Here is an 18212-nt window from a genome sequence, read left to right on the forward strand (position 1 = left end):
AACTCAGATTACACATCATGCAAACAGCACACTGGAGCTGGACATGCCCCAAATCCACGTGTTTGTATGGAGAAGAGGCAGAAACTCTTCCAAACTTTTTTCCAAATAAAAGTTGCATTCGTCAGTGAGGTGTTTTGGCTCTGACACTGCTCAGTGCTTGTATGCTTATAGAAACCAGTGGCTTAAATGCATTTTTTGGCAAGGAAAGGTGTACTAACTTTGACTTCATGCTGTCTTCTCTGTGTTTGATGTCTGGATTTGTAATTATCCTCTCTGATGTCTGAGATTCAGGTTTTCAATTATTTCCTGGGCTTGGCCATTTCTGTTTCCGGCAAGAGTGTTGAACTTGTAGACATTCACTTATCTCAGCAGTAGCATTCATGTCTATGGGTCCTCAACCTTTGAGATTGAGAGCTGCCAGGGAAGAAATTATGGAGTCATGATGTTGCTGAACAAAGGTATTTGGCATTGCCGATACCTTTGAGGGGCATCAAATCTCCAAGACATGAGGGACCTGGTGTTTCCTGCCTTACTGGATGGTTGTAAGACTTGTTGGCTAACCAGTGACCTAAGGCAGTTACTGGAGGTCACTGCTACTAGGTTCCTGTGGAGGATCCTTCGGTCGTGCTGGAATGACTTTGTGTCAAACAAATGGTTACTTTAGGAGTATCACTTGCACTGTGATACTATCTATCTATCTATCTATCTATCTATCTATCTATCTATCTGTGTGCATGTCTGTCTGTCTGTGCTCAGTCCTACTATGGCCACAGTCTTCTTCTCTGGCCGAACATTCCTGGGACACAGACCTTGGACAAGTTCAAAGATGGTTAACCTTGACCCATTTTAAGAAGTCAAAAGGTCACATTTCATCCATAAGCCAGTCATCATTTTTGACCTAATTGGTACCACTTAAGGTACCACAACCTACACAAAAATGTATAATAGCCATGTCAGGGTGGTAGCTGCAGCCAGGTTGGGATCAGTGAAGGGTTACACAGGTGTCAAAATTTAAAAAAATGCTCAAATCATAATGATTCCAAAAAGGTATACTTTGGACTATCTATAACTGAATGTTCTGGAGTTATGGAGTAAAAACAACAAAATTTGTGACAAAGGTCAGTTTTTGTTTATACAGGTGTCAAAAGTTAAAGTTACTTAAATTTCAGTAAAAAATGATGCAAATTATTGGTTGAAATAAAAGGATTAATAAATGGAATAGTTCTGACTGTGTTGAATGCATGGTCCATTGGATTCTATGACATGTGACATACAAGGTCTGTTAGAAAAGTATCTGACCTTATTATTTTTTTCAAAAACCATATGGATTTGAATCACGTGTGATTGCGTCAGCCAAGCTTGAACCCTCCTGCGCATGCGTGAGTTTTTTCATGCCTGTCGGTTGCTTCATTCGCCTGTGAGCAGGCTTTGAGTGAGGTGTGGTCTACCCTTCTCGTCTGTTTTTTATTGCGAATAAATGTCTGAATGATTTGGATCTTTGCTGCATCAATTTTTTTCCAGAAACTGTAAGAGACCTCCAGGTGGACACCATTCGAAAAATTAATATGGCTTTCAGGGACGATTTTATAGGGATTAAACAGATTACGGGGTGTTACTGCCCCTTTAAGGACGGCCCACAACTGCTAAGAGCGCAGCGCTCTCCCAGTGCCGATGGACAGGCTGACACCCCGCACAAACAACCAGATCATTTCCAACGTGAAAGCTTTGTTGATCCGGGACCTCATCTGACTTTCACAAAAAGGCAGAAGATGTGGACATCAGCACTTTTTCCGGCACATTCCACCGTTACAGGAGTTTTTTTTCATGGAAAAAGAAGCTGAGGGACGCGCCACGGAGCCGTTCATTACGTGGGACAAAAACACCTCGGTGTTGGTCTCACAGGACGGCTTAAAGGTGGATTTCAGACGGATTCCGGTTGCTTTCCAGTCCTGTGAATATCCGATTGTGATTGTGCATGAGCTGAACATGCCAGAACATGTCCTGTGAGGCTTCATCACGGCATTTCTTTTCACCATGCAGCTCTGCCGCGACGCGCGGAATTCCTCTGCCTTTGTTCCTCTTTCCATGACAAAAACTTCTGTAACAGTGAAATGTGACATTCATTTCTAAACTGGACGCTATCTTGATTCGGTATGTCCTCTGACTAGCACAGGAATTGTGAAAAGACGTGGACATCAGCACTTTTTCCGGCACATTAAGACAGACGTGCGGAGGAGTTCGGCGCGTCGTGGTGCAGTCGCTCGGCGCAAAGAAATGCCGTGATGAAGCCTCACAGGACATGCTGGGGCTTGTCCAGCTCAAGCTCAATTTCTCGGATATTCACACGACAGAAAAGCAACCGGAATCCGTCTGAAAGCTGTCCTGAGAGACCAACACCGAGGTGGTTTTGTGCCGCGTCAAGAGCGGCACGGTGGCGCGTCCCTCGGCTTCTTTTTCCATGAAAAAAAAAACTACTTTAACGGTGTGTGTGTATATATATATATATATATATATATATATATATATATATATATGTGTGTGTGTGTGTTTGTAGACATAATTACATTTGGAAACTACAAATTAGCCACTATAATCAGAATATTTGAACAAATAATTGCGTATAATATATATACTCAACAAAAATATAAATGCAACACTTTTGGTTTTGCTCCCATTTTGTATGAGATGAACTCAAAGATCTAAAACTTTTTCCACATACACAATATCACCATTTCCCTCAAATATTGTTCACAAACCAGTCTAAATCTGTGATAGTGAGCACTTCTCCTTTGCTGAGATAATCCATCCCACCTCACAGGTGTGCCATACCAAGATGCTGATTAGACACCATGATTAGTGCACAGGTGTGCCTTAGACTGCCCACAATAAAAGGACACTCTGAAAGGTGCAGTCTTGTTTTATTGGGGGGGGATACCAGTCAGTATCTGGTGTGACCACCATTTGCCTCATGCAGTGCAACACATCTCCTTCGCATCATCCGTGAAGAGAACACCTCTCCAGCGTGCCAAATGCCAGCGAATGTGAGCATTTGCCCACTCAATTTGGTTACGACGACGAACTGGAGTCAGGTCGAGACCCCGATGAGGATGACGAGCATGCAGATGAGCTTCCCTGAGACGGTTTCTGACAGTTTGTGCAGAAATTCTTTGGTTATGCAAACCGATTGTTCCAGCAGCTGTCCGAGTGGCTGGTCTCAGACGATCTTGGAGGTGAACATGCTGGATGTGGAGGTCCTGGGCTGGTGTGGTTACACGTGGTCTGCGGTTGTGAGGCTGGTTGGATGTACTGCCAAATTCTCTGAAACGCCTTTGGAGACGGCTTATGGTAGAGAAATGAACATTCAATAGACGAGCAACAGCTCTAGTTGACATTCCTGCTGTCAGCATGCCAATTGCACGCTCCCTCAAATCTTGCAACATCTGTGGCATTGTGCTGTGTGATAAAACTGCACCTTTCAGAGTGGCCTTTTATTGTGGACAGTCTAAGGCACACCTGTGCACTAATCATGGTGTCTAATCAGCATCTTGATATGGCACACCTGTGAGGTGGGATGGATTATCTCAGCAAAGGAGAAGTGCTCACTATCACAGATTTAGACTGGTTTGTGAACAATATTTGAGGGAAATGGTGATATTGTGTATGTGGAAAACGTTTTAGATCTTTGAGTTCATCTCATACAAAATGGGAGCAAAACCAAAAGTGTTGCGTTTATATTTTTGTTGAGTATATGTAAAGGTTATTCCTTTTGAAAATTTATGGTAAATCATCAGTTTATTTTGACAAGTCGAGGTTATGGACACATGAACATTTCCAAGTCAAATCAAATCAAATCAATTTTATTTATATAGCGCCAAATCACAACAAACAGTTGCCCCAAGGTGTTTTATATTGTAAGGCAAAAGCCATACAATAATTACGGAAAAACCCCAACGGTCAAAACGAGCCCCTGTGAGCAAGCACTTGGCAACAGTGGGAAGAAAAAACTCCCTTTTAACAGGAAGAAACCTCCAGCAGAACCAGGCTCAGGGAGGGGCAGTCTTCTGCTGGGACTGGCTGGGGCTGAGGGGAGAGAATCAGGGAAAAGACATGCTGTGGAAGAGAGCAGAGATCAATCACTAATGATTAAATGCAGAGTGGTGCATACAGAGCAAAAGAGAAAGAAACACTCAGTGCATCATGGGAACCCCCCAGCAGTCTAAGTCTATAGCAGCATAACTAAGGGATGGTTCAGGGTCACCTGATCCAGCCCTAACTATAAGCTTTAGCAAAAAGGAAAGTTTTAAGCCTAATCTTAAAAGTAGAGAGGGTGTCTGTCTCCCTGATCCGAATTGGGAGCTGGTTCCACAGGAGAGGAGCCTGAAAGTTGAAGGCTCTGCCTCCCATGTCTACTCTTACAAACCCTAGGAACTACAAGTAAGCCTGCAGTCTGAGAGCGACGCGCTCTATTGGGGTGATATGGTACTATGAGGTCCGTAAGATAAGATGGGACCTGATTATTCAAAACCTTATAAGTAAGAAGAAGAATTTTAAATTCTATTCTAGAATTAACAGGAAGCCAATGAAGAGAGGCCAATATGGGTGAGATATGTTCTCTCCTTCTAGTCCCCATCAGTACTCTAGCTGCAGCATTTTAAATTAACTGAAGGCTTTTCAGGGAACTTTTAGGACAACCTGATAATAATGAATTACAATAGTCCAGCCTAGAGGAAATAAATGCATGAATTAGTTTTTCAGCATCACTCTGAGACAAGACCTTTCTAATTTTAGAGATATTGTGCAAATGCAAAAAAAAAGCAGTCCGACATATTTGCTTAATATGTGCATTGAAGGACATATCCTGATCAAAAATGACTCCAAGATTTCTCACAGTACTACTAGAGGTCAGGGTAATGCCATCCAGAGTAAGGATCTGGTTAGACACCATGTTTCTAAGATTTGTGGGGCCAAGTACAATAACTTCAGTTTTATCTGAATTTAAAAGCAGGAAATTAGAGGTCATCCATGTCTTTATGTCTGTAAGACATTCCTGCAGTTTAATTAATTGGTGTGTGTCCTCTGGCTTCATGGATAGATAAAGCTGGGTATCATCTGCGTAACAATGAAAATTTAAGCAATGCTTTCTAATAATACTGCCTAAGGGAAGCATATATAAAGTGAATAAAATTGGTCCTAGCACAGAACCTTGTGGAACTCCATAATTAACCTTAGTCTGTGAAGAAAACTCCCCATTTACATGAACAAATTGTAATCTATTAGATAAATATGATTCATACCACTGCAGCGCAGTGCCTTTAATACCTATGGCATGCTCTAATCTCTGTAATAAAATTTTATGGTCAACAGTATCAAAAGCAGTACTGAGGTCTAACAGGACAAGCACAGAGATGAGTCCACTGTCTGAGGCCATAAGAAGATCATTTGTAACCTTCACTAATGCTGTTTCTGTACTATGATGAATTCTGAAACCTGACTGAAACTCTTCAAATAGACCATTCCTCTGCAGATGATCAGTTAGCTATTTTACAACTACCCTTTCAAGAATTTTTGAGAGAAAAGGAAGGTTGGAGATTGGCCTATAATTAGCTAAGATAGCTGGGTCAAGTGATGGCTTTTTAAGTAATGGTTTAATTACTGTCACCTTAAAAGCCTGTGGTACATAGCCAACTAATAAAGAAAGACTGATCATATTTAAGATCGAAGCATTAATTAATGGTAGGGCTTCCTTGAGCAGCCTGGTAGGAATGGGGTCTAATAGACATGTTGATGGTTTGGAGGACGTAACTAATGAAAATAACTCAAACAGAACAATCGGAGAGAAAGAGTCTAACCAAATACCAGCATTACTGAAAGCAGCTAAAGATAACGATATGTCTTTGGAATGGTTATGAGTAATTTTTTCTCTAATAGTTAAAATTTTATTAGCAAAGAAAGTCATGAAGTCATTACTAGTTAAAGTTAAAGGAATACTCAGCTCAATAGAGCTCTGACTCTTTGTCAGCCTGGCTACAGTGCTGAAAAGAAACCTGGGGTTGTTCTTATTTTCTTCAATTAGTGATGAGTAGTAAGATGTCCTAGCTTTACGGAGGGCTTTTTTATAGAGCAACAGACTCTTTTTCCAGGCTAAGTGAAGATCTTCTAAATTAGTGAGACGCCATTTCCTCTCCAACTTACAGGTTATCTGCTTTAAGCTGCGAGTTTGTGAGTTATACCACGGAGTCAGGCTCTTCTGATTTAAGGCTCTCTTTTTCAGAGGAGCTACAGCATCCAAAGTTGTGCTCAATGAGGATGTAAAACTATTGACGAGATAATCTATCTCACTCACAGAGTTTAGGTAGCTACTCTGCACTGTGTTGGTATATGGCATTGGAGAACATAACAAAGAAGGAATCATATCCTTAAACCTAGTTACAGCGCTTTCCGAAAGACTTCTACTGTAATGAAACTTATTCCCCACTGCTGGGTAGTCCATTAAAGTAAATGTAAATATTATTAAGAAATGATCAGACAGAAGGGGGTTTTCAGGGAATACTGTTAAGTCTTCAATTTCCATTCCATAAGTCAGAACAAGATCTAAAGTATGGTTAAAGTGGTGGGTGGACTCATTTACATTTTGAGCGAAGCCAATTGAGTCTGATAATAGATTAAATGCAGTGTTGAGGCTGTCATTCTCAGCATCTATGTGGATGGTAAAATCGCCCACTATAATTATCTTATCTGAGCTAAGCACTAAGTCAGACAAAAGGTCTGAAAATTCACAGAGAAACTCACAGTAACGACCAGGTGGATGAGAGATAACAACAAATAAAACTGTTTTTTTGGACTTCCAATTTGGATGGACAAGACTAAGAGTCAAGCTTTCAAATGAATTAAAGCTCTGTCTGGGTTTTTGATTAATTAATAAGCTGGAGTGGAAGATTGCTGCTAATCCTCCCCCTCGGCCCATGTTACGAGCATTCTGACAGTTAGTGTGACTCGGGGGTGTTGACTCATTTAAACTAACATATTCATCCTGCTGTAACCAGGTTTCTGTAAGGCAGAATAAATCAATATGTTGATCAATTATTATATCATTTACTAACAGGGACTTAGAAGAGAGAGACCTAATGCTTAATAAACCACATTCAACTGTTTTAGTCTGTGGTGCAGTTGAAGGTGCTATATTATTTTTTCTTTTGAATTTTTATGCTTAAATAGATTTTTACTGGTTGTTGGTGGTCTGGGAGCAGGCACCGTCTCTACGGGGATGGGGTATTGGGGGGATGGCAGGGGAGCGAAGCTGCAGAGAGGTGTGTAAGCCTACAACTCTGCTTCCTGGTCCCAACCCTGGATAGTCACGGTTTGGAGGGTTTAATAAAATTGGCCAGATTTCTAGAGATGAGCGCTGCTCCATCCAAAGTGGGTTGGATGCCGTCTCTCCTAACAAGACCAGGTTTTCCCCAGAAGCTTTGCCAGTTATCTTTGAAGCCCACCTCATTTTTTGGACACCACTCAGACAGCCAGCAATTCAAGGAGAACATGCAGCTAAACATGTCACTCCCGGTCCGATTGGGGAGGGGCTCAGAGAAAACTACAGAGTCCGACATTGTTTTTGCAAAGTTACACACCGATTCAATATTAATTTTAGTGACCTCCGATTGGCGTAACCGGGTGTCATTACTGCCGACGTGAATTACAATCTTACCGAATTTACACTTAGCCTTAACCAGCAGTTTCAAATTTCCTTCAATGTCACCTGCTCTGGCCCCCAGAAGACATTTGACTATGGTTGCTGGTGTCGCTAACTTCACATTTCTCAAAACAGAGTCGCCAATAACCAGAGTTTGTTCCTTGGCGGGTGTGTCGCCGAGTGGGGAAAAATGGTTAGAGATGTGAATGGGTTGGTGGTGTACAGGGGGCTTCTGTTTAGGACTACGCTTCCTCCTCACAGTCACCCAGCTGGCCTGCTTTCCTGGCTGCTCGGGATGTGCTGGGGGACAGCTAACGGCAGCTAAGCTACCTTGGTCCGCACCAACTACAGGGGCCTGGCTAGCTGTAGGATTTTCTAAGGTGCGGAGCCGAATCTCCAATTCGCCCAGCCTGGCCTCCAAAGCTACGAACAAGCTACACTTATTACAAGTACCATTACTGCTAAAGGAGGCCGAGGAATAACTAAACATTTCACACCCAGAGCAGAAAAGTGCAGGAGAGACAGGAGAAGCCGCCATGCTAAACGGGCTAAGAGCTAGTAGCTGCGCTAAGCTAGCGGATTCCTAAAAACACACAAAGTGAATAATGTGTAAATAATTTAGAGGTGATTCAACAGAGGGAGTGCTTTAGTTAAGGCACGTGAAGATTACACTGTGAAACAAATCGTTATCTAGTTATCTAGATCAATCTAACTACACAGATTAAACAGCTAACAGATACAAACACAACAAAACACCGCTGTGCTCCGGAACAGGAAGTGATACAATGAGAGAGAGCCAACCACCAGTAGAGGCCAGCAAGAGTCAGCTTGCAGCTTGACCAGGTTCACTGAATATTTTTTGGATTTTTGGTCCTGTATGGTCTGTCTGTCTGACAGAAGCAGGTCCCAAAATGTGATTGACCGTGCAAGAAGGAGAGTAGCGAGGGAAGCCACCAAGGCACCTATTATAATTTCTAGGTGTGATAGGCTTCTGTGACAGCGATTGGAGAAACTGCACAGTGCAACTTTTGTCTGGCGCACAGCCAGTTATAATGCTTCACGTTAGACAGACAGACCAAGATATACGGCGAGAGAGAGAGAGATTATTCCAGTCTCAGACACACATATGCATTCTGTACAATTGAACACTATGTCTACGCGCCCCCCCCCCCCCCCCGCCCCTCCCAAAATACTCCAGGTCATTCCCTTTCAGCTGCATTAATAAGATTTACAAGGTATTCTTGCTTTTCATCATTTTATTTTTCTCCTGTTGAAACATTTATGGGCATTCATAAAGAAACACACCATTAGAGCTGAGGGCTCTACAGTAAGTGTGCTGTTAATAAATCATGATTAATAAAAAGAGACATCCAAACAGGGCCGCGGCCCTCGTCATCGCCCAGACCCAGCCAGCATGAATATTTAGGGACATCTGGAAATAACAGGGTAACGCTCTGTGGTATTCAGGTTGCTGAAGAATTTATGACGTGTTGGTGCAGAGAGAGATCAGCGTGTGGAGCTGACACACATGAAGTGGAGTTAGAGGGAAGGATGATGCTTACTGTGTGTAGTGTTTGCTTTGGATAGGGAGAACTTTTACTTTGCTTCATGATTGATAAAGGACTCAGGAGGATGAATTTGGCAACATTCAAAGCCTTGCCATATTTGTCTCCTCTCTTACTTCGCAGTGGGACGAATATGGCAGTGCGACAGATTTGGCACAACACTGTGTTATCCAAATTTTAGAATATAACCACTGTGAATGGGTGACAAAAACTGGCTTATTTGTCTGAATGAATACATTTCTGTGCTGAAACTGTGTCTCTGTCGCTGATATAAACACCTGCCTCTGGTGTTGTACATTTGTGTGTGTATGTGTGTGTGTGTGTCTTTGTGTGTGTTTAAATGGTCTTCTGCACAGTATTTGCCCTCTAAGGACATAATGTAGCATTTAAGGTGTCCCCTAAGTTGTCCCCTATTTCCATCATCTATCCAGCCTCCACCTTCCAATCCAGCAGGTGGCAGTGTTCAGCAGGTGGCAGACAAGTGTATGGGATATTACATAAACAAAACAAAATAGATTTTTCAGTTAATCTATTGCATCAAAACTCATCAGTTTTTAATAGGTTAATGCTCATTATATGTTCTGTTAATTTGGACACATTTCAAGTGGTATCATTTATTTGAGTTCTTTGAGTTATTGTTTTAACAACTGGAGCCAATGAACTCATTAATTTATCTGTCTATTCATTCATTGCATTTTACATATGTACATTAGCTTTTCCAGAACCTCAGAATAATTTTGTTAAATAACCACCTGTTTGTGTGTTCTCTGCAGATGGAGGTGGATGCAGACGATAATCGCCATTGCACACGTTCCAAAGGTATGTGCACGCATGACACTGCACCCGACACACACTGTACACATGCCACTGCACAAATCCTACACTGTCACACTTCACTCGGCTCTTCTTTCTCTTCTGGCTGATCTCTCCTTTTATAGATCCTGCACAAACAGAATCAGAAAATCCACATTTTAAGAGCTTTGTTCCAAAATGAAATACCCACAGCTGTAATCTTACAAAATGATACTGGGCTCAAAAAATTACACAAGTCTCAAAAGCTTTTGCTGACAAAACCACAACTCTTAAGGGGAGCTGATATTTTGGTAATATTTCTTATGTGGCAGCTTTGAGGATCAGATCTCCCACAAACCTAAAAGTAGATTATTGTTGTGTTTGGCCCACCAGCTCGCTGCTCAAACGCTCAGCGGGCCCTGTTTTAATTACAGCTTCATTACTATTTCATTTCTCCCAACTTCACAAAGTGCAAAATGTCTTTGAAGGAGGAAAAGGTGATGAGTTGACCGTGATCGTGTGGATCAAACACTGACTAACCTGTACAAAAAAATTGGATCATTCAGTAAAAGACAAAAAGAGAACACACTAATTTTCTGTTCATCATTTCCTGGCATAACTTGAAGAGTTTCTGCAAGTTGCCAAGAAATTTGTGGAAGCATTAAATGATACAATGGAAGTTCAAATAGAAACACAGTTTATCCTCTCAAAAAATCCAAACATTGACTTTAATTGAATTTATTTTGTAAACAGGTTCCACAAGATAAGATTCCATTAGTTAAGGCCGACTGTCCACAACAGCAGTCTGAAGTTAAAGTTTGTGTCAGTAAGGACAAATGTAGAAATTTTACACTTTTTGATGTTCCTAAACCAAAACATTTATTTGAAATAATGGTATCTGGGAAACAACGTTTTTGTTTTTGGGGTTTTTTTTCATTATTTTATTACTAACTAAAATATTTGCTGCATTCTCCAGTGTACATGTCTAAGTTGTAGAAATTGGTTTTAAAATGTATTGGTTTTTTTAAAGCTGAGTTATACATATTGATTGTATGGAGAACAGATGGTCACCCCACTGAGTCCAGTCTGCTTGAGGTTTTTCCGATAATAAAAAAAATAATAAAAACAAGAGCAATCAGGGATTTCTGACGTCTGCCAAGGGTTGACGCAGACTCAGAATAAAAGACGTGATTCACATCATGACCTGGACTTCACCTGGATCCGGATTCCACAACACAATGTAATAATTACATACTGAGCCAGAATGTTCCAACTGATCAAGATGTTGCAATCTGATATTTAATTCACAAGCTGAAACAAAATAGTGTCTTCCTGATCTTTGTTTTACATCGTAATGTTGTATCCATAAAGTAGTTTTGATGTAATCCTTAAAAGTTGACAAAGTGAAATTCTGGTCCAGAATTTGCTCCAGATCCAGATTACCTCCAAAATTTAATGGAGACCAAGTAGTTAAGGCTATATAAAGTGAAATCCAGAATCTGGATCTGGATCACTTACAAAATTCAATGGAATGTTTCATGGCCTAATATCTATCTGTGGTGCAAATTTGGTGAGAATCCATGAAGTAGAATTTTTGTTTTGTTTTGTTTTTTACGTAATCTTTCAAAGCCTACATAAAGTGAAATCTTGATCCAGAATCCAGAACTGCATCACCTCCAAAATTGAATGGAGTCTTCCATGGCCTAATATCTATCTGTGGTGAAAATTTGGCAAAACTGTGTTAAGTTGTCTTGATGTAATCCTGCTAACAAACAGAAATAAATTCTTACGTCCTTAGCGGACGTACTAAACACCGGAGAGAGTTTTTCCTTGCTGCCTTTGTCACTGTGCTTGCTCATGGGCTGGGTAAGGTTTAAGTGGATTAATGTGTAGAACCCTGGGGTGATTTGTGTTGTGATGCATAGAAATGCATTAAAACTTTTTTGCTTACAAATTAATACAAAAAGAAATTAGTGTGTATTTTACATTAGAACAAAAATGGATATAGTAGAAGAGAAGTAATTCATAATTCTCTCTCTCTCTCTCTCTGTCTCTCTCTCTCTGTCTCTCTTACTCTCTCTGTCTCTGTCTCTCTCTCTCTGTGTCTCTGTCTCTCTCTCTCTCTGTCTCTCTTACTCTCTCTGTCTCTGTCTCTCTCTCTCTGTGTCTCTCGCTCTCTCTCTCTCTGTCTCTGTCTCTCTCTCTCTGTCTCTCGCTCTCTCTCTCTCTCTGTCTCTCTCTCTCTGTCTCTGTCTCTCTCTGTCTCTCTTACTCTCTCTCTGTCTCTCTCTCTGTCTCTCTCTCTCAGTGCCTGTGGATCCAGCATTAACAGAGCTTTTCAGGTCAGTGCGATGGGAAAAGTGCACACGGCACTGATATACACACACTCACGGTGTCACCTGTCAGCAGGTTACAGTATAAACACAGTTGGTTTCACAGCTTCACTTTTAAAACTTTATTCTGCTTTGATGCCTTTGCTCTTGAACTGTTTCCACAGAAAGATACTAATTGATGCTTCACGTTGACCTCTTGCCTGTCTCTCAGTCTCTCTGTCTCACTCTGTCTCTGTCTGTCTCTCACTCTCTCTGTCTCTCTCTGTTTTTTTCCTTCCTTTTCGGGAGTTTGTTGCTTTTCGGTTTGTTTGTTGGTTGTTTATTGCTTTGATTGATTTGTGGTTGTTTGTGTACTTTTTTGCGGCGGGTCTTGGTGCGGATGGCGGCGGGGCCGCCGCCGGCCCTCTCGCTCCGTCACGGGGTGAGGGTGGTTCCGAACCCGGCTGTGTCGGTGGAGGATGTTCTTTTGGCGGTGGGTGAGCAGGTCGGCCATGAAAACTTAATGTTTGCTTCCAGAATGAACAGAGCCGTGGTGGTTTTTTTGTCGGAGGAACGTTTCTCTGCTCAGTTAGTGGAGAGTGGGGTTTATCTAAATGACTCTTACTTGCAGGCCTCTCCACTTTATGCTCCGTCTACTAAGATCATTATTTCCGGTGTGCCGCCGTTCGTTTCGAATGAGGCTCTGAGTCAGGAGCTGCAGAGGTTTGGTAAATTTGCTAGCGGGTTTAAGACGATCGGGTTGGGCTGTAAGAGCGAGAAACTTCACCATGTTTTGTCCTTCCGTCGCCAGGTGTTTATGTTCCTGAACTGTTCGACTCAGACTCTGGACGTGTCTTTCAGAGTCAAACATGAGGACTCTTTTTATATGGTTTATGCTAGTTCTGGTAGCATGAAGTGTTTTGAAAGTGGGGATGTCGGTCATAAACGCTTCGCATGTCCGCACAAACGCGATGTTCCCGGGGCGTCGGTGTCGGGCCCAGTTCTGGGGCCCGCGGCCTCGGGACTAGGTGTCCCCACGACGGCGCCTGCTTTAGGGGCAGGGCCCGGTGGGCAGGAGGAGGTTGTCCCTCCGCAGCAGGGCAGCTTAGTGCCTGATACTGTTATGTCTACTGAGCCGTTGCTAACTGAACATTCTGGGGTGGCTGATGCTGCGGTGACTGAGGGTTGTGTGGGTGATGTAGTTGGAGTTTCTGTTCCTCCCTCTGTGGCCGACGCTGTTGGTGCTGCTGCGGTTGGGTCCTCGGTTACTGTTGGACAGGGTGGAATGGTTGGAGAGGTGGTACCGGCTGTAGGGGACCCACAGCCCTTGCTGAGCCAAAGTCTGACTGATGACGACCTGGATTCTAGCATGTCTACCGCCGGTTCTGTTTTCCACAGCAGCGATCTGTACACGTTGCAGGACATTAACAGTTTTCTGGATGAATCATTCGGTAAATCAGTGAGGGTTGCGGATTATTTTCCTGATACGAAGAAATTTGTGAAGTCTGTTAAGGTATTGAGGAGGCTTGTTGGTGTGGACTTGTTGGATGAGAAGAAACGGTATAGACTCAGGAAATATATTACGGCCTTGGGGAAGGACCCCTTGCCCAGGCGGGGGCGCGGTCGTAGGGGTCGTAAATCCACCAGATAGAGTATGACTGTGTTTCACTGGGTGTTCTCTCTTTTCTATCTGTTTTTCTTTTTGTTCTTTTTTACTCAGTCCCCATGCAGTATCTGAAGGTGGGCTCCTTGAATATGAATGGTGGCAGGGACGGCCGGAGGAGGGCGTTGGTCTCTGAGTTGTTTGAGCGGCAGGGGTTACAGGTGCTGTTTCTGCAGGAGACTCACTCTGATGTTGGTAATGAGGTGGACTGGGCTCGGTGGTGGAGGGGACCTTTGTATCAGAGTCATGGCTCTAACTTAAGTGCTGGAGTGGCGGTTTTGTTTTCACCTCGACTCGATGCTACTGTATTGTCTACTACTGAGGTCGTTCAGGGGCGGGTTCTGCTGGTCAGGGCTCGGGGTTGGGGGGTTGACCATGGTGTTCTTAAATGTGTATGCACACAATGAGGGCTCGGAGCGAGTGGGACTGTTTACACAAGTGCGCGCCGTTTTGGGTCAGCAGGCGCCTGGTGACTGTTTGGTGCTGGGGGGCGATTTCAACTGTACGGTGGATATGTCCCTGGACCGAGTGGGTGAGGAGCCGCATTTGCGGTCTGCTTCCACACTGGCGGGGTGTTTACGGGAGGTGGGTTTATTGGACACATGGAGGGTTGTATATCCTCAAGACAGACAGTACACGTGGGTTCGGGTTTTGGATGGGGTGGTGTCCGCAGCTAGGCTTGACCGGATTTATATATCACACTCGTTTCGGAATAGATTGTGCAGGAGTTGTATCCAGCCGGTTGGTTTTTCAGATCACCATCTTGTCACTATGGAATTGTTCAGCTCACACACTGCGCGAGTCACTACATACTGGAAATTCAATACTAAACTTTTGCTCGACACGGCATTTTGTGGGTTAATTGAGAACTTTTGGGATTTTTGGAGGGGACGGAAGGGGATGTTCGGGATGGTGTGTCAGTGGTGGGAGGCTGGCAAGACCCAGGTTCGGGTCTTGTGTCAGCAGTATGCTTCTTATTCCACGGCTAAGGTTAAGGTAGCTATTGCAACGTTGGAGAGGGATATTATGAATATTCAAGCTGATCTGCACGCGGGGGGGGGGCTCCTGATCGGCATAGTCTGTTGCAAGGGAAGAAGGCGGCGCTGGGCGCACTGTTGCATGAGAGGGCGAAAGGGGCGATGGTGAGGGCACGTTTTGCGAACATTAGGGACATGGATGCGCCTAGCTCCTTCTTCTTCAACCTGGAGAAGACCACAGCTCATCAGCAGGTGCTGACCTGTCTTCGCCTTCCTGATGGACGGGTGACGAGTGACGCGGCGGAGATGCGGAGACACGCGAGGGACTTCTATTCGGCACTATACGGTGCTGCTGACTGTGACGAGGCCTGTGCGGCTGGTCTTCTACAGGATCTCCCCCAGCTGGTGGCCTCGGAGCGAGAGGCCCTGGACTCCCCCATCACGCTGGAGGAACTGACGGTGGCGGTATGCCAGATGGCACCTGGGAAGGCTCCGGGCATCGACGGCCTTCCGGTGGACTTCTATAGACATTTCTGGGGTGTTCTTGGGGTGGATATTTTGGAAATGTTGCAGGAGAGCATGGCGACTGGGTGTCTGCCCATGTCGTGTTGCCGTGCTGTTCTGTCCCTTTTGCCCAAGAAAGGGGATCTCGCTTCGTTGCAGAATTGGAGGCCAGTCGCACTTCTTTGTGCGGATTACAAACTTTTCTCTAAGGTGTTGGCGAACAGATTAAATACTGTTTTGGATTTGATCATTCACAAGGATCAGTCTTATTGTGTGCCTGATAGAACTATTTTGGACAATCTTTTTTTGATGAGAGATATGTTTGATTTGTGTACTATGGGGGTCTTGGATTGTGGGTTTGTGTCACTGGATCAAGAAAAGGCGTTTGATCGGGTTCACCACAGGTTTTTGTTCTCTGCTTTGAGGGAGTTTGGTTTTGGTGACGGGTTTATTTCTTTTGTTAAGGTACTGTACCACGGGGCTTCAGTTTTGGTTAAGGTGGGGGGAGGGCTGACCTGCCCTGTCCCCGTGACACGGGGTATACGACAGGGTTGCCCCATTTCGGGTCAACTGTATTCTATAGTTATTGAACCGCTTTTGTGTCGCCTCAGGGCCCGGCTGTCTGGCCTTGTTTTGCCGGGCCTTCACCAAGGTGCTCCTCTGGTGCTCTCTGCATATGCAGATGACATCACGGTTTTTGTTAAGAATCAGGCGGATGTTGATGAGTTATTGGATAGTTTACGGCTTTATGAGACGGGGACCGCTGCTAGGGTGAATTGGGGGAAGAGTGAGGCTGTTCTGATGGGGAGGTGGCGGGACGCTGTTGCTCCCTGTCTGCCGCATGGTTTGCGGTGGGGAGTGGAGGGGTTGAAGGTGCTGGGTGTGTTTCTGGGAACGGAAGGGTATTGTCAGAAGAACTGGGAGGGCATGGTGGAGAAGGTGTGTGCCAGACTGTCCAAATGGCAATGGTTGCTGCCCCAGTTGTCTTACAGGGGGCGGGTTCTGGTCGCTAATAACTTGGCCGCTTCGGCACTGTGGCACAGACTGTCTGTTCTCCCTCCACCACACGGCCTTATTGAGCAGCTGCAGCGGATGTTGGTGGATTTTTTCTGGTCGGGTCATCACTGGATCAGGGCTCCCCTTGCTGTATATGCCTCTTCATGAAGGAGGTCAAGGGTTGGTAGACATTGCTGCTCAGGTGTCGGCTTTCAGGTTGCGGGCCGCTCAGAGACTGTTGTATGGCTCGGGTTTGAGCTGGCAGGATACTGCCCGTGTCCTGCTGAGAAGGGAGGCTGCTTTGGGATATGACAAACATCTGTTCCTCCTACGTCAGTGGGACGTCGGTGGGACGCATACCTCAGTTTTTTACCAGTCTGTTCTCCAAGCATGGTGGGTCCTCTCCGTGTGCAGGGACGCTGTCGGTACACCAGGGATGTGGCTGTTTGAGGAACCCCTCTTCTTCAATGACTTTGTTTGTTCTCCTGCTTTGTCATCTGCCACTCTGCGGTCCCGCCTGAGGGCGGCGGGGTGCACCAAACTGGGTCATCTGCTGCGCACGTCTGTTGGGAGGCTGAGGGAAGCGTCGGGAGTTCGGTCCTCCAGGATGCTGCTTAGGGTGGTGGAGGAGGTCTGTGCTTCCCTGCCGGGGCCCCACAGAGCATTTGCTGAGACTCGTATTCTGTCTGACCAGTGGGATGATGACTGTGAATACGTGTTCCCCTCTCTAACTGTCTCGCCCTCGGTGGGGGGGTGGCAGGAGGAGCAGGGGGCTCTCCTATCTTTCAGGTCACCTGTTTTGGGAGAGTTTGAGGGTATTGGTAAAAGGGCACTCTACTTTGCCTGCGTTAAGGTGTCACACTTACGCTCGTTGGCAGGGTTGGCGGCGTCGAAGTGGTCGTGGTTTTTTGGTGCCGCCGTGTCTTCTGTGGGGTGCTGGCGTAGCCTGTACAAACCCCCGGTCGACAAACGTACAGGGGATCTTCAGTGGAGGATTGTGCATGGGCTTTTGGCTACGAACGGGTATCTGGCACACCTGGATCCAGGGGTGGATGGGGTTTGTCCATTCTGTCCGCTCAGGGAAACTATTTACCAAGTTGTTGCGCAGTGTAACCGCTTGGGAGGGCTGTTTGGGTTGCTGGGGAGGTGGTTTCGCGGGTTGGGGTTGCCGTTCACTATGGAATTGTTTATTTTTTGTCCGAAATATCGCGCACACTCCAGGGATTTGCATGTGTTGATTAACCTGCTTTGTGGACTTGCCAAGCTGGCCATCTGGAAGACTCGGAAAAACTGTGTTTTGGCTCTGGGGTCGGTGGACCCTGAGCTTATGCTGAAGGGACTCTTGGCGGCCCGGATTAGGGTGGAATTCCAGTTTTATGCTCTGACTGATAACATGTTCTTTCATCTGTACGGACTGGGAGCTTGGTGCTTCATTTCTGATGCCTGGGGGGGGGGATACAAAAAAAAAAAACCAACACAGAAGCCCATGTCACCAATGTAAATGATGTACTTTACCTGTTGTGAATAAAGGTGTTTTTAAATCTCAAAATCTCTCTCTAACTCTCTCTGTCTCTCTCTCTCTCTCTCTCACTCTCTCTGTCTCACTCTCTCTCTGTCTCTGTCTCTCTCTCTCTCTCTTTCTGTCTCACTCTCTCTGTCTCTGTCTCTCTGTCTCTCTCTCTCTCACTCTCTCTGTCTCTCTCACTCTTCTGTCTC

At 44.8% G+C, this 18212-nt stretch overlaps 1 protein-coding gene across 6 annotated transcripts in view; it reads left to right on the plus strand.

Annotated features, from left to right (window-relative positions):
* myt1lb (myelin transcription factor 1-like, b) overlaps positions 1-18212 on the plus strand; it is a 430716-nt gene that overhangs the window by 178553 nt on the left and 233951 nt on the right. For all 6 annotated transcript variants that reach the window (XM_034194911.1, XM_034194910.1, XM_034194914.1 and 3 more), the window contains 2 exons: positions 10026-10071; positions 12353-12386. In XM_034194911.1, the coding sequence (XP_034050802.1) occupies positions 10026-10071; positions 12353-12386 (80 nt within the window). The remainder of the gene's footprint in view (positions 1-10025; positions 10072-12352; positions 12387-18212) is intronic.

Source organism: Thalassophryne amazonica, chromosome 19, assembly GCF_902500255.1.
Source record: "Thalassophryne amazonica chromosome 19, fThaAma1.1, whole genome shotgun sequence".
NCBI classification, from domain to species: Eukaryota; Metazoa; Chordata; class Actinopteri; order Batrachoidiformes; family Batrachoididae; genus Thalassophryne; species Thalassophryne amazonica.